The sequence below is a fragment of the Galeopterus variegatus genome, unplaced genomic scaffold (assembly GCF_000696425.1).
Source record: "Galeopterus variegatus unplaced genomic scaffold, G_variegatus-3.0.2 Scaffold899, whole genome shotgun sequence".
Classification (NCBI taxonomy): domain Eukaryota; kingdom Metazoa; phylum Chordata; class Mammalia; order Dermoptera; family Cynocephalidae; genus Galeopterus; species Galeopterus variegatus.
Genome location: NW_007727010.1, coordinates 235853 through 250896, shown reverse-complemented (window position 1 = coordinate 250896; position 15044 = coordinate 235853). Strand labels below are relative to the sequence as shown.

The 15044-nt window shown below is 40.3% G+C and overlaps 1 protein-coding gene across 1 annotated transcript in view; it reads left to right on the top strand.

Annotated features, from left to right (window-relative positions):
* TCP11L1 (t-complex 11, testis-specific-like 1) overlaps positions 1–15044 on the top strand; it is a 31341-nt gene that overhangs the window by 9143 nt on the left and 7154 nt on the right. Inside the window, exons 3-7 of the mRNA XM_008573297.1 lie at positions 1265–1397; positions 3727–3847; positions 4683–4903; positions 9336–9472; positions 11583–11779. Coding sequence (XP_008571519.1) covers positions 1265–1397; positions 3727–3847; positions 4683–4903; positions 9336–9472; positions 11583–11779 — 809 coding nt within the window. The remainder of the gene's footprint in view (positions 1–1264; positions 1398–3726; positions 3848–4682; positions 4904–9335; positions 9473–11582; positions 11780–15044) is intronic.

The window sequence follows — 15044 nt, the reverse complement described above, 5'->3', positions numbered from 1 at the left end:
GTAAAAGAAGGGAAATGACTAACCTAAGATCTTTATAACTATTAACCCCTGTGCAAACCAGTGACATTAGTTATCTCATTTTTTTTCTTTCTTTTGGTGGCTGGCCAGTATAGGGATCTGAACCCTTGACCTTGGTGTTATAAGGCTGTGCTCTAACCAACTGAGCTAATTGGCCAGCCGTACTTATCTTATTTTAAGCCCAGATCTTATTACCATCACATAAAATTAATATGGTCACCTTCTAGGCCAGTGCTTCTCAAACTATGATTTCTGGGACCATCAGCATCAGCTGGAAACTCATTAGAAATGCTGATTCTCTGGCTGTACTCCAGACCTGCTAAATCAGAAACCCTGAGAGGGGGTCCCACCGATTGGTTTTTACAAGTCCTCTTTCTGATTTTGATATAGGTTAAAGTTTGAGAACTGCTATCAGTGACTTTTTAAGAGTAGGAATTACCCTTTGTTCTTTGGTTCAGAACACCTGGGGAGAATTATATGAGATCTTTCTTTCTGAAAGATAAATCTCAAACTTGATCAAAGATAAGCACAGAGACCAATTATGAGATTATTACAGCAGCTGATACAGAAGTAAAATCTACAGGACGTGGATAACAGGGCAGTGGGTGAGGGAGTCTTCTTCAAAGTTTTTGATTCGGTGAGCCTGCATTCTACAAAATTCTTGTGTCACTCACTTTCTGATCTGTTCACTGGTCAGCTTCAGAGTTCTCATATTCTCATTTAGTATCTTGTACAGGGTAGTGGTTTTAGCATTGTTTAGCATCTGGCATGCTAATGGACTTGATGCTACTTTAATTTGGGGAGGTTCACTCGTGGCATAGTGTTAGTGGAGTTCAAAAGTGCACTGCTGATGAGAGCAAAACAGGACATCTTAAGTCTGATGTCTCCTTTTTTCTTTTAGGTAGATGGGAGGCAAAAGGGTTAGAAAACAAGCCCTAAGCTTATTGGGAAAATGATTTGTAACTTAAGTTTTTCTAAGTCTCAATTACTGTAATCATTTTCCATTGACCATTGTTAGTAAAAACCAAGTGATCTGAGTATTGTAAATGATCTCTGCTTTTAGGATTCTGGTTTAAAAGAAAAATTAATGTGAAATAGGTAAAGTTTTCTTGCTATTAGAAAATTCCAGAACTTTTAATAGAGGTATAACTGAAATTATTGCTTGGCACCAGAACCACTGCCTTCTCATTTTAATAGAAATTGTAATCTAGAGAAGCGACTCTCTTACACTGGGTTTTTGTTACAGCTAGTCCTCCTCAATTTGTGACAGTAGAAGAACTTCTAGAGACAGCAAAAGGAGTCACTAATATGGCTCTAGCACATGAAATTGTAGTAAATGGAGACTTTCGGATTAAACCAGTTGAGTTACCGGAAAACAGGTAAGGTGATTACTGAATTATCTTGTATAGTAGAACACTGCCAGTTCGCAGTTCCAGCCATGTTTCCTTCAGTTGATGCCAATATACTCAAATATGTTTTTCCTTTTGTACATTATTACTAAAAAGTATTTCTGTACTATGAATTACTAGAGTCTGAAAGTGGATCTCAGGACCACTGATCCTTCAAAATGCAAATAGAGTGTGGAAATCTTTGAAAATCTTTCATGTTGGCTTCTTCCTACTCAATAGGACTTAGCCGCTCATCTTGTGTTTTCATTGCCTTGTTTCATTCATTTCTTTGTAGCGATCATGTTATACTACATTGTTGATTTACTTTTATTCTTCAGATTGTAAACTCCACAAAGGGAAGAACTGTGGGTTATTCTCTGCATCCCTAGTGCCTGGCACGTAATATTTTTTTAACTGAATCTAAAATTCTGTTGATTTTAAGGTATGCCTTTTCAATTTATTGTCATAAGAAAGAAGAAACACTGCCCATTATACTTGTAAAAATGCCATTGATTTTAAGGAAGATCCAAATTTCAGAGATGATAAAATGTGAAAAAAAATTATTTTAGAAAAAAGGAAATATGAGTGAAGTTACCCTTCTTTCAGCAGTTCACTGATGTCAGTACTCTGGATTGGTATGTCTGTGATTCTCTTGGCTCCAAATTTCAGAGATGATAAAATGTGAAAAAAAATTATTTTAGAAAAAAGGAAATATGAGTGAAGTTGCCCTTCTTTCAGCAGTTCACTGATGTCAGTACTCTGGATTGGTATGTCTGTGATTCTCTTGGCCTGTTCCCCGTTGTTGCAGCATGGATGCTGCAGCTGCAAGTATCCTATCATACGTCAGCATCCCAAGAGAGAGGGAATAGGTGGGTGGACTAAGGCTCTCCTTTTGTTAGAGAGGAACATCTTTCCCTGGAGTCACGAAGCAGAAATCCCCTAATTTTTTGTTAGGTGGAATTTGGTCACATGCTACCCCAGCTGTAAGTGAGCCTGGGAAAGCTTAAATCTGGTGTAAGGGAATGGAACTGCTGTGATGGGCTTATTAGATCAGTCATGATTTGTTTTCACAGGCAGAGTATATTGCTGCCCTGAAAAAACACTGAGATTCTGTTAACAAAGGAGGAGTGGCTGCTGGGTTGGCAAGCTTTAGTGTCTCCCATAGGAGGTTTCTTTTTTTTTTTTTTAATTCCTTTTTTGTCTTTTTTACTGACTGGTAATGGGATCGCAACCCTCGGTGTCACGCCGCCCGTACCGGGGACGGCAATGGGACCACAACCCTTGGTGCTGCACCCGCACTGCGCTCAGCCAGTGAGCGGGAACCGGTCTACACATGGGATCCGAACCCTCAGCGGGAGCGCCGCCGTGCTCTCAAGCGGCGCACTCTCCAGTGCGCCACCGGGCCGGCCCTCCCATAGGAGGTTTCTAAATATGACTTTATAGATATTTCTTTTACGTCTGCAAAGATAGTACTTTTTTACATTAATAATGAGGAATTACTTGTTTTGCTCTCAAGACATAATGACTGTTTTTTTTTTTTATCCTTTTTGAGACCGGCTGCACCACGCTCAGCCAGTGAGGGCTGTGAGCGCACTGGTCAGCCCTATATAGGATCCGAACCCGCAGCGGGAGCGCTGCTGCGCTCCCAGCGCCGCACTCTCCCGAGTGCGCCACAGGCTCGGCCCCCATAATGACTGGTTTTAATGGGATGTTATATATAAGTTGTTATTGTTTTGTACCTAATTAAGAAATTGTCCCATATAACACACAGAATTGGATATTTTCAGGAAATAAAGTCCTTCTACCTGTTACAGGCTGAGTTGTTTAATCTTAAACTACTCAATTATATATATCTTAGGAAACTTGCTGGTGTCAGAGAACTAAAAATTAACAGCTCTGAATTTTCCAATTTTTAAAAAATCATATGGCACTATTTGCTGTTAATTGGACTAATGTTGGCTGTCAAATTGGTTCAAAGTTATTTTTTCCAGTGAGATACTTATCTCAAAAAGGACAAAAAAAAAAAAAGAAAAAATCAGTGAAATAAAATATGTCATTAGTTTAAGTGTGTCCAGGAAATCTTTCCTTGATCCAAATTATTTTTAAGATTTCTTCCCCTAACCCATAGAATCTGTGCTTTTGAGGGATGGCCCGTGGCTCACTCGGGAGAGTGTGATGCTAATAACACCAAGTCAAGGGTTAAGATCCCCTTACTGGTCATCTTTAAAAAAAAAAAAGAATCTGTGCTTTTGAAAGTGATTTGATTTGAGCTCAAATACTTTATTTGGTTTTTTTGCCTTTTTTTCCCCACTGCCTGCAGCTTGGAGAAGAGAGTAAAGGAGATTGTACATAAAGCCTTTTGGGATTGCTTGAGTGTCCAGCTAAGTGAAGACCCCCCCACATATGACCATGCCATCAAACTTGTAGGAGAGATCAAAGAGGTGAGGTGAAGAGTGAATTATGGTGCTTTTCTGGTGTGTTAGGAATATTTATTCAATCTCTTGTGTTACACTTCCAGAAGACTTTAAAGGAATTGAGAGATCAATGAGTTAAATTAACGGGCTAGACAGTAAGCTCAGTTGGTTAGACCAGCCTCACAACACCAAGGTCATGTGTTTGGGTCCCTGTACTGGGCAGCTGACAAAAAAAAAAAAAAGGTTAAATTACTTGCTGAGATGTGGATGAAGAGTATTTTTTGGCTTAATGCCCTTTTATAAAAATTTCAGGCAAGCCATGATAACCTGAAGAAATTACTCTTGTAAACAAAGAAAAAGTTCATATTTTTAAAAGCAGAATTATTTAAAGACAACAAAATATTTACAAAATACAGGTTGTTTATTAATTTTAATAGATATGGACATATTCAGTTTATAGTGGCCAAAAAGTGATTCAGTCTTTGGAATGGAGAAGGCTGTAGGTGGCAGGACTGTTTTTACCATGCTTTTAGCAGTAGTATCAAAGAAGAAATGTGTCTGTGGAAATTGGTATCTGTGGTCGGCTCACAGGCTTTCATTAATAAATGTGTTTTCCTTTTTTCATTGTTAACAATATTTTTTGTATCCAGTTGATTGCTACCTAGAGCTTAAGTCGCTATTCTAAATGATTTATAAATATGTTTTTCTGTAGATTTGTTGAATAAGAGGTTAAAATATGTACAGCATTATATAGTAGTAGCAATAGGTAAGCCCTTATTTGGGTAGTTATAAATTCTTTTAGATATATAAAAACTGATGTCTGACCAAGGAACTGATTAAACTTAGCTATGCTCTTTTGTAGACTCTTTTATCTTTCTTGCTGCCTGGTCACACCAGACTGAGAAACCAAATAACAGAAGTCTTGGATCTGGATCTGATAAAGCAGGAAGCAGAGAATGGGGCCCTGGACATTTCCAAGCTGGCAGAATTCATTATTGGCATGATGGGGACACTGTGTGCACCTGCTCGAGATGAGGAAGTAAAGAAATTAAAGGACATTAAGGAAATAGTGTCCCTTTTCAGGTATGGAAATGTGTTAATCACACTCATTGCACCTAAAATGCAGAGCCTATTTTCAACTTTAAACTTCCTGAAATCTAGGTACCCATGCATTTGAAAAAACCTTTTTTTTCCTCTCTCAAAAAAATTTTAAAGCAGTTTGTATAATGCAGAAAAGTAGAAAGAAGAAATTTACCCATAATTTTACCACTGCAGAGGCACAATCACTGTTATCATTTTGATATATTTTTTATATGTTAAATTCCCTCAGGGCCGGCCCGGTGGCGCACTCGGTTGAGTGCAACGCTTGGGAGTGCGGCGGTGCTCCCGCCGAGGGTTCGGATCCCATATAGAGACCGGTCCGCTCACTGGCTGAGCGCGGTGCAGGCGCGACACCGAGGGTTGCGATCCCGTTACCAGTCACGAAAAAGACAAAAAGGAAAAAAAAAATTCCCTCAACATTTTATTTTGAAAAATTTCAAACCTACAGAAAAGTTGCAAAAACAGTACAATCAACATTCATATCCTTCATGTAGATCTACCAGTTTTTAACATTTTGTCACTTTTGCTTTATCTTTTTGTGTCTATGTATGTGTGCATGTGTGTGCTTTTTTCCCCCTGAACCTTTTGAGGATTAATGGCAGACATTGTGCCATTTTACCCTTAAGTATTTCAGTAACTACCTCTTAAGAATGCATACATTCCGCTACATAATCAAAATGCAATCAAGAAATTCAAGAAATTTAACATTAATATAATCCTATTAACCAATATGTAGTCCATATGAACTTCTTTTAGTCTTTTGAATATTTAATTTTAAATATATCTAATGTGGTCAAATTTGTATAATTTTTATGCTAATATGGATAAAGGAGTGACATGATGCTGCCTGAGCATTTGACTTTTGGTTAACAGCTTAGCTTCGTTTTCACAGATAGAGGTGTTAGGCATCAAAATGGTACTAGGCAACACTGCTTAGGAGGAAGTGACCTCTGATTGGCATATTGCTTCTGAACTGAAAGGAATGATAATGAAATGTAAATACCAGATGGGACACCACGTACTGGACTTTCCCAAATGGAGTAACTTACACCAGTCATTTCTGTCATGGAGACCCTAGAAGCCATGCTATAGAGTTGTTACAAAAGATGTTGGCTCTTGTGGGACATGAGATTTTTAAGCCAGGTGGCTCCTAGCACCCTTCTGGTATGGTCTCATCACATCTGAATTGTCTGCTCGTGACTATTACTGTAACTCCTGCTGCAGAGGAATGCTTGTGAATAGGTGATGCCAAACACGTGGCCTGTGGTAGTCTTGTCAGTCTGAATGTTCGGTTGAACCTAAGACCACCCCCAGGTGGGCATTGCAGGCCCGACTTTTTCTGTTAACACTATATCCCAGTCATTTCACTTATGTTTTAATTGAAAGCTTTATTAAGATAATTGCATATGCACATGGAGTTATAGGAAATAATATAGTACACTTTATCCAGTTCTCCCCAATGGTAACATTTTGCAAAACCGTAGTATAATATCAGAGCCAGGAAATTGATTTCCTGTTTTATTTGTACTCATTTGTATATGTATGTATATTAACTTTTATGTATTTTTATCACATGTATAGTTCATTTATGCCCCACCATAGTCATGATACTGGACAATTCCAACACTCCAAAGATCTCCTACGTTGCCCTTTTAAAACCAACTTATATTATTTTTAAAAACGCCCCATAAGTATTTTCAACAGCTGTAAAATATTCATTTGCATAGGTAGAATAAACTATTTCTCTAAGAGGGACAATTCGATTATTTATAGCTATTTACTACTTAATCCTTCAGTGAACATCTTTGTGCACAAAACTTTTTTCTGTATTTTAGGTTATTTCCTAAAGTTAGGTTCTTAAAATGGGATTACTGTGTTAGAGGATATGAATAGTTTGAAGACTCTCCTTGCATGTTACCAAGTTGCTTTCCAAAAGTTTTATAGGCCAAAAAAAATTTTTTTTTCATTTCCAGCTTTCTTGATATCATTATGAAAGAGAACAGATGGCATATTCTCTCTCATTTCTTTATACATACAAAAACACCCTGCATTGTAAGGTTACCTCAGGGTTTAGAAAGAGCATTGAAAAGACCTCCTAAAAATAATTATTGATTTGTTCATTCATTCAACAAGCTTTTACTGACCACTTCTTATGTGCTGGGCATGGTGCTAGACATTAGAAATAAAATAGTAAGAGCTTACTTTCTAGGCAAGTTCAATGCAGAATTCCTTGGAAGAAAGTCCTCTGAGGAAATATCGTATAGCAAATTCAAACACTTGCTGTGAAGAGAGAAGGGACTGGGGGGAACTGTGGCAAACAGAGGAGAACATGCCTATCTGAAAGAGGTGTCTCTTAGTTCTAGCTAAATGTGGCCATGATGGAATGTGGGCCCATGTTGCCAGATCTTTTGATTTTTCAAGAAAAGCTGGAAATCCAGGTTTTTAAAAATACCATGCAAGCCCAAAACATGTTTGTGGGCTACTTCTAGTCGGTGGGCCACTAGTTGGCAGTTTCTGATAGCCTCTGGTTTCCTGTAGGTGGATTTGGGGAATTGCTGGGGAATGCTCTCTAAGGAGAGGCAGAATGTGTTCCAGGAAAAGTGGATTGCCCATGTATTTGTGAGATGGACAGAGTGGGCAGGGGTGGGGGCGGGGGATGAGGACAGAATGCAGAGGATTTAATTACTCCTCAAAATGTGTATCCTTTCCCATACATGATTACCTTAGGTGTGAATGAGTTCACTCTGTCATATAATGAATAGTCAGTTCCAAAGGGCATCGGCGGACTTCAGAGAACATGTGATCCTATTGCTACTTCTGTGTAGGGCCACAACTAAACCTGTACCTTGAGTTCTTAACCACCTCCTGCAAGTAGGCACTTAGCAACTCTTGACATGTAATGAGAGTGGTTATGGCGTGTAAGAGGCAGAACCCAAGACACCCTTGGCATCAGGTCAGGTCAGGTTGCCTATTGGGTACATTCAGAGTATGAGCTAGCAACTATGCCACCAGAACTAGAGCACAAAACGTGCCCCAAAACTAAGAGATACTGAGGTAACAGGAAAGGAGAAAGGAGAGAGTTCATTTTCTTTCTTTCCTAGGAAAATGAATTAACCTGTGTTAGAAGGGAGACAGTATGGTGAGCTCCCAGCCCCTAACCTTGAGGTTGTGGGCTCTGTCCTTCCTCTGTGGCTACCATGAGGGCTGACCCAGAATCTAGAAATGTGTTCTGCGCTAGAAGGGCAATGAGGGGAACTACATTTGCTTGGGAGACAAGGGATGGGGAGAAGCGGGCAGAAAGCAGTTTAAAAATTTGCAGTCCTTTTGATGCCAGAGGAAGGGTCTGGGGAAGCGTGGTAGCTGGCCTCAATCCACCCTGTCCTCTTGCCAGGTTCTTGACTCTGCCACAGTAAGGAATTCAAGAACAGAGTCACAGTAAAAAGTGAGAACAGGTTTGATGAAACAAGTAAAAAATAACAGACTTGACAGAGAAAATACAACATAGCTCCGGAGACTGAGCAGGGCCCACTCCAAGTTTAACACAAAAGTAAAGAATACACACTTAAAGTTCAGTACAGAGTGAGGCTCGCAGGAGAGAGTGAGCAGCTGCTTGCTGAGAGTGAGTTTGATACAAAAGAAAGTGTTCACACTTCAGCCAGTAAAGTGCAGGTCAGCCCCAGGAAAGTGAGCAACAACCCTGCCTTCTGCCGGGATTCAGCTTTATGGTTTCACTATCTAACGCATACTCATGCTATCTAATGCATATTCAATTAAGGGGAGTGGTTCAAGTTATGTGACATAGTCTTGCACATGCTCAGTTAGTCTCTTTTTGGAGCATGTTCATTGGTCAAATCCTATCACTTGCACCAGACATATTTAAGAATATTCTGTGCTCTTTAGCACCACTAGTGGAAGGTCATTTAAAGTGTAAACTTCAGTGGTAGCATGCTTGGCTACCAGGGTTACATAACGCTTATGTACTGAGCATGCCCAGCCACTTGATTTCCATAAGCTAGCCCCCTGAGGTCTCAATTTCCCTGGGTTGGTGCTGAAAATAGGTCTAAATAGCAACAGTAACTTTCCTCTAGGGGAGGACTGAGAAGAGGGGACTGAGACCTTGGGGAATGGCTTGAAACCCAGGGGTGTGTCCTGTAACCCAAGTCCATGGAAACTGAGCACCCCCATCTCATTTTCAAACCATAATTTGAATGTTTGTGTTTTCTAAATTTGTTTTTCTTAATCTACTGTTCTCATGATTTTGCAAAATTTTCAAACTTTTTTTGAGTTTTTAACTTTTTCTGTTACCCTTTCTGAGATGAAAAGACTATCTCAAATCAGCCCACTTCCTTTTCTTTAAAACTATGTTTGCTTTAAAAGTGCCCAGTTCTAAATCCTTTTATCTGTTTTCTTTCAGGGCAATTTTTTCTGTGTTGGACCTAATGAAAGTGGATATGGCGAACTTTGCCATCAGTAGCGTTCGGCCACATCTCATGCAGCAATCAGTTGAATATGAAAGGAAGAAGTTTCAAGAGATTTTGGAGAAGCAACCAAGTATGTTTAATGTTTTGTGGTGATTTTTTGTTGTGTTTTTTCATTTTAGTTGCTATAGCTTGTTGCGTAATGATATTTTCAGAACAAAACTAAAATTTACTATGAGAATAGTCTAATTTGAAGAAGGAAAAGCAAAAAATGTTAAGACTACATCTAGAGTTTTTAGACATTGAAAAGAAAACTTAATTGACAAGCAAGAGAAATGTGAGGAGGGTATTAGAATGGAAATGAAAAAGAATGAAGTCCTAAGTTAAATGGTTTTTTAAATGAAAATACTAATTTGAGGTAAATTATGTTATTGGTCTTGATTTTAAAAACATGACAAACTTCTTCTGAATGTTAATTTGCTTTTCTTCTCCTTGTGAAGAATAGCAGAAAATTTCACTGTGTTTCTGTTCTATGTGCATAAATCTTCTGGTTTCATCCCCAGGAAAAGTCTCATTTTTATGAACCTCTCAGATAACTGCAGGAAAACATATGACTATAGAATCTAAAATTGTGTTGTATTTCTAGGCTGCTTTTTTTGGTCTTTGCATAAGCTGCTGATATTCTGGGAAAATTTCAGTCTTCAGATCCAATGTATTATGAATTCTGTTTAGCCTCTAACTTTGCTGGTGACAAGATGAAAATGCAGTCTCTGGCTAGATTGTATTGCTTGACCGCATAGAAAATTCGGTGTCCCAAGCATGTGATTCATCCCACCCCAGAGAAGTCTGAGATGGCATTGGGGGCCAGGGGGAGTCAGGAAAGAACAGAGTAGAAGTGGTCATAGCAGATAGGAAGACTGGCTAACACACTCAGTACTAGGCTTGTGTCGAAGGTTGTGTATGCATTATCACATACGATCCTCACACAGTAAACCTATGAGCTAGGCATTGTTTTTGAACCATGTTTTATAGATGTCGGAAACAAGTTTTTAGAGATTTTTGACCAGAATTGATTGACTACACAGCTTACATTCTCAATCAGTATTGTAGTGCCCCTCCAGCACTACTACAGAAGTGCACTCAGGGGTTCAGTTCTATAGGCTGAAGGGTCTTATTATTAGAGCCAGGCACTGGGAGCCAGTGTGCAGCGAAGGGCTCACTGCTGGGGTGGAAGCATAGCTACAGTCCCTGGTCAGAGTCTAGTGCTTGTTCACAGCATAAAAGCCAAGGTTTCAAAGCTGGTGGGCCACAGAGAATGCGGCCTGCAGAAGGCTAAAGGGAGAGCAAAGCCAAATGATCCAGCAGTCAGAACCGAGAGCTTGAGTGATCAGTGTGTGGACAGAGAACCAGAGGTGCATCCTTTTGCGGCAGGAAGAATGGACTACAGCCACAACCTTGGCTGCCTGCTTGGTTTAAAGGAGGTCTCCATTGGTAGAGTTGCAACACACATCCCAGGACTTGACAGACACAGTTTTTGTTCAGATAATGTAGACAAGATCCTCATATCCCTCAGAGTGCCTGCTGCATCACTCAGCTTAGAAAAGTAGAGGGAGCATGATGGCTGATGAAAGCTGGCTTAGGTTCCCCCCACCTGCAACAGTACTCCAAACACCATGAATTACATGTTAAGCATATGGCAGAGCCACTTCCCATGAGGCCGAAAGTAAACCAGATTGATACGCGATTAAGATCTAGACAAGGGAAAAGCCTTGTCATCAGTGTAGAGGATACTTTACACAAGGAAACTCTAGCCAGTGTGTCCTCCCATCTGTCTCTGGGCACCGTTTTTTGCCATCTCACAGAGCTGGGGTCATCAGAGCTTTCACCCCCTTCTCACTCAGTGGTCAGGATGGGAGAGAAGAGAACAAAGTTTTGTTAAATATCTAGTGGTGGCAAGGCCTGGCTAGGTGCTATATATTTATTATCTTGTTTAATCCCCACAACACCCTGTGAGGTGGGTGTTGTGAATTTTTTTGTATTAGGAATCTGGTATTCAGAAAGGTTATGACTTGCATAAGATCACTGAGCTACTAATTGGCAAATGGTTAATTTCATCTGAGTTCTATTTGATTCTGAAATTTATGCTCTATGCTATGCCACACCACCAAATGATCTACCCTAAAGTCATTCTGAGAGGCACCACTCCCAGGTGTCATAGTAGTGTTCATAGCTTTGTTTTTCAGATTCCCTGGACTTTGTCACCCAGTGGCTAGAAGAAGCCTCAGATGACCTTATGAATCAGAAGTATAAGCATGCCCTGCCAGCTGGGGGAGGGGCCGCTGGCTCTGGGGGTGCTCCCGTGCCGAGTCATGCTGCTGTCCAGAATTGTGCATACCTGAAGCTTCTGAAATGGGACCACCTCCAGAGACCTTTCCCTGAAGTAGGCGCTTTTAGCAGTCTAACTGCTCATATTTATTTTGTGCTCTTGAACTTTTTAAAAAGAATAACTTTATTCTGATATAATTCACATACCAGAAAATTTTGCTTTTTAAAGTGTACAACTCAGTGGTTTTTAGTATATTCAGTTATGCAACCCTCACCACTTTTTAATTTAGATCATTTTTATTATCCCCTAAAGAAATCCTATACCCATTAGAAGTCACTACCCTTTCCATCCTCCCTCCAACTTCTGATCTGCCTTCTTCTGTCTCTGTGGATTTGCCTATTCTGAACATTTTATATAAATGGAATCACACAATATCTGCCTTTTTTTTTTTTTAAAAAAAAAAGATTACCGGTAAGGGGATCTTAACCCTTGACTTGGTGTTGTCAGCACCACACTCAGCCATTGAGCCAACCGGCCATCCCTATATGGGATCCGAACCCGTGGCCTTGGTGTTATCAGCACCGCACTCTCCCGAGTGAACCACAGGCCGGCCCCAATGTCTGCCTTTTGTGTTTGGCTTCTTTCATGAAGCTTAATGTTCATCCATGTTGTAGCATATATCAGTATTTCATCACTTTTTTTCATTAATTTTTTATTGTGGTAAAATATATGTGACGTAAAATTTACTATTTTAACCATTTCTAAGTGTATATAGTTCAGTGGCATAATCACTTTGTTGTGCAGCCATCACCATCATCCATCTCCAGAACATTTCCATCTTCCGAAAATGTGAAACTCTCTATCCATCAAACAGTAATTTTCCATTCCCCCAACCCTCTGCCCCTAACTACTCTAGATACCTCATATAAGTGGAATCATATACTATGTGTCCTTTTGTATCTGGGTTGTTTCACTTAGCATAACGTTTTTCAAGGTTCATCCATTTTGTAGTGTGTCAGCATGTCCTTTTTAAGGCTGAATAGTATATTGCATTGTATGGATGCATCATATTTTGTTTATTCATTCACCAGTTGGTGAACATTTGGGTTGTTTCCACTTTGGGACTACTGTGAGTTGCGCTTCTGTGATCATTTGTGTGCAAGTTTTTATGTTAGACATATGTTTTCGATTCTCTTGGTTTTATACCTAGGATTAGAATTGCTGGTTATGTGGTGACTTTAATTTTAACATTTTGAGGAGCTGCCAAACTGTTTTCCAAAGCAGCAGCAGCAGCAGTAGCATTTTACAGTCCCATCAGCGATGCATGAGGCTTCCAATTTGTGCTGCTGAACTTTGTCCTGTTTTTACTCACCTTGATCGAAACCACAACAGCGATGTTGCTTTATAGCTTGATCTAGAGAAACTTCTTCCCTTCCATGCTGAGATTTTTGTGTTTTTTTTAATGTTGTTCACAATAATTACTTATAACTTCAGTACTTCTTTAAGGGGATGACTAACAAGGGATTCCCCCATTTTGTCTGTAAATAACTGATTTCGTGTGTAGACTCCCCCCTCTTTTTTGAGGGCACCTGAGCTTCTTATTTCTAGCCTCAAATCCTGCTACTTCTCTAAATATCTTTCCCATAATTTCCTTATTTTTTCTTTCAAGAAGTTGTAGCCTTAAGGTTTCACCTCTTTCCCCTGAGTTCCCTGTTTTGTGCTGGAGGAGGATCTAAAGAGAATGTTGAGTTGGGGAGGGGAGAGTGTTCCTTTCTGAATAGTGGCATGTTCTCTTTTTGAGGGAAGTTCTTAGTCTGACATTTCTCTTAAAAAAAATAGCTGCAGGGAAGATGGTGGTTTTCACTAGGGACAGTTGTCTGCTCTCAGAATTGATCGTGGAAACCTTTTGCATCTTAATCCCAAGTACTGCGTCCTACTGGGAGGCTGCATAGCAAAGTGAAGTCACCGCTGTATGACGAAGAAAAGTCAAAAAAGAGGCTGATGATGAGTCTTTTGAAGCATAGCTGTTTAACAACAGGTGATTCTCAATCTTTAGAGATAGTTTTTACTTCTTGTGAAGGACTCTGGGCTATGACCCCAAATTGTTAATTAAGATTTGGCATATCTCAGTTTCTTACAGCAAGACCAGTCTTTAAAGTTCATTTGAGGGCTGACCGTCTTAATTTGGCATATCTCAGTTTCTTACAGCAAGACCAGTCTTTAAAGTTCATTTGAGGGCTGACCAGTTAGCTCAATTGATTAGAGCATGGTGTTGATAACACCAAGATCAAGGGTTCAGATCCACCTAACACCAAGGTCAAGCGTTCACACTGGCCAGCTGCCAGAAAAAAGAATTTCATTTGATCAACCTATAAAAACTCAGATCAGAAGCTGTATCTGCTCAGCCTTTCTGCTGCTCTTTCCTTCACCCCACACAGGAGACTTCAACACGGGGACTTTGGCATGGTGGGACACAGGGCCGTCCTTAACACGGGAGAGGCAGTCAGGGAAATTCACTCATTGACTTCTTCCCAGGCAGCTTTGGATTGTTATCTGTCAGTCCCATTCTGTGCACTCACCATTTCTTTTTCTTTTCCTTTCTTCACTTACCAGTTCCTGAGAGCCTCCTTTGTGCTGGGTGCTGAGGGGCGTAACAAGGTGAACAGGTGTAGGCTTTGCTCTCAGGGAGTTCCCTTCCCCTCCTCTCCGTGGCTCTGTATAGGGTCACTGGCTGTCCTGGTTTACTGGGGACTAAGGGGGGTTCACAGGACTTGGGAGTTTCCATTTTAAAACTGAGACAGTCCCAGACAAACTGGGATGAGATGGTCACCTTAGCTCTGTACCGCATTACTCTTTCCTTTCTAATGACATAACTCCCATTTATTGCATATTGACTCTGCCAGCCACTCTATTTGTGTTTTGGTCACTGGCCAGTGTGGAGAAAAGAACCATTGACCTTGGTGTTATCAGCACCTCGCTCTAACCAACTTAGCTAACCGGCCAGCCCTAGCCAGCCACTTTATATACATGATCTTTTTCCATCTTTAAAACAGCCCTGCCAAGTAGGAATCCCCATTTTGCGTAAAGAGAGTTGAAGAAGCTTTCATGAGGTCATGATGCTATGAAGTGACAAGGCCTGGATTTACACACAGGTCTATCTCTTGTTTTTTAATGAGAGTGCTATACTTCAGCGTTTCTCAGGGAGAAGGAGCTCTGAGATGGAAGGATAATTTGCACATGACTCCCTGTAGCTCTGAAATGACTCCAGAAAATCCCGAGGGAAACTGCAGAGGATGGTGTGGGGGGCTGTGGTCTCACCGCCCTCTGCTGGTCAGCCTGAATCTGCAGCTCAGCAATGGCTTCTCCTGTGTTCATTACA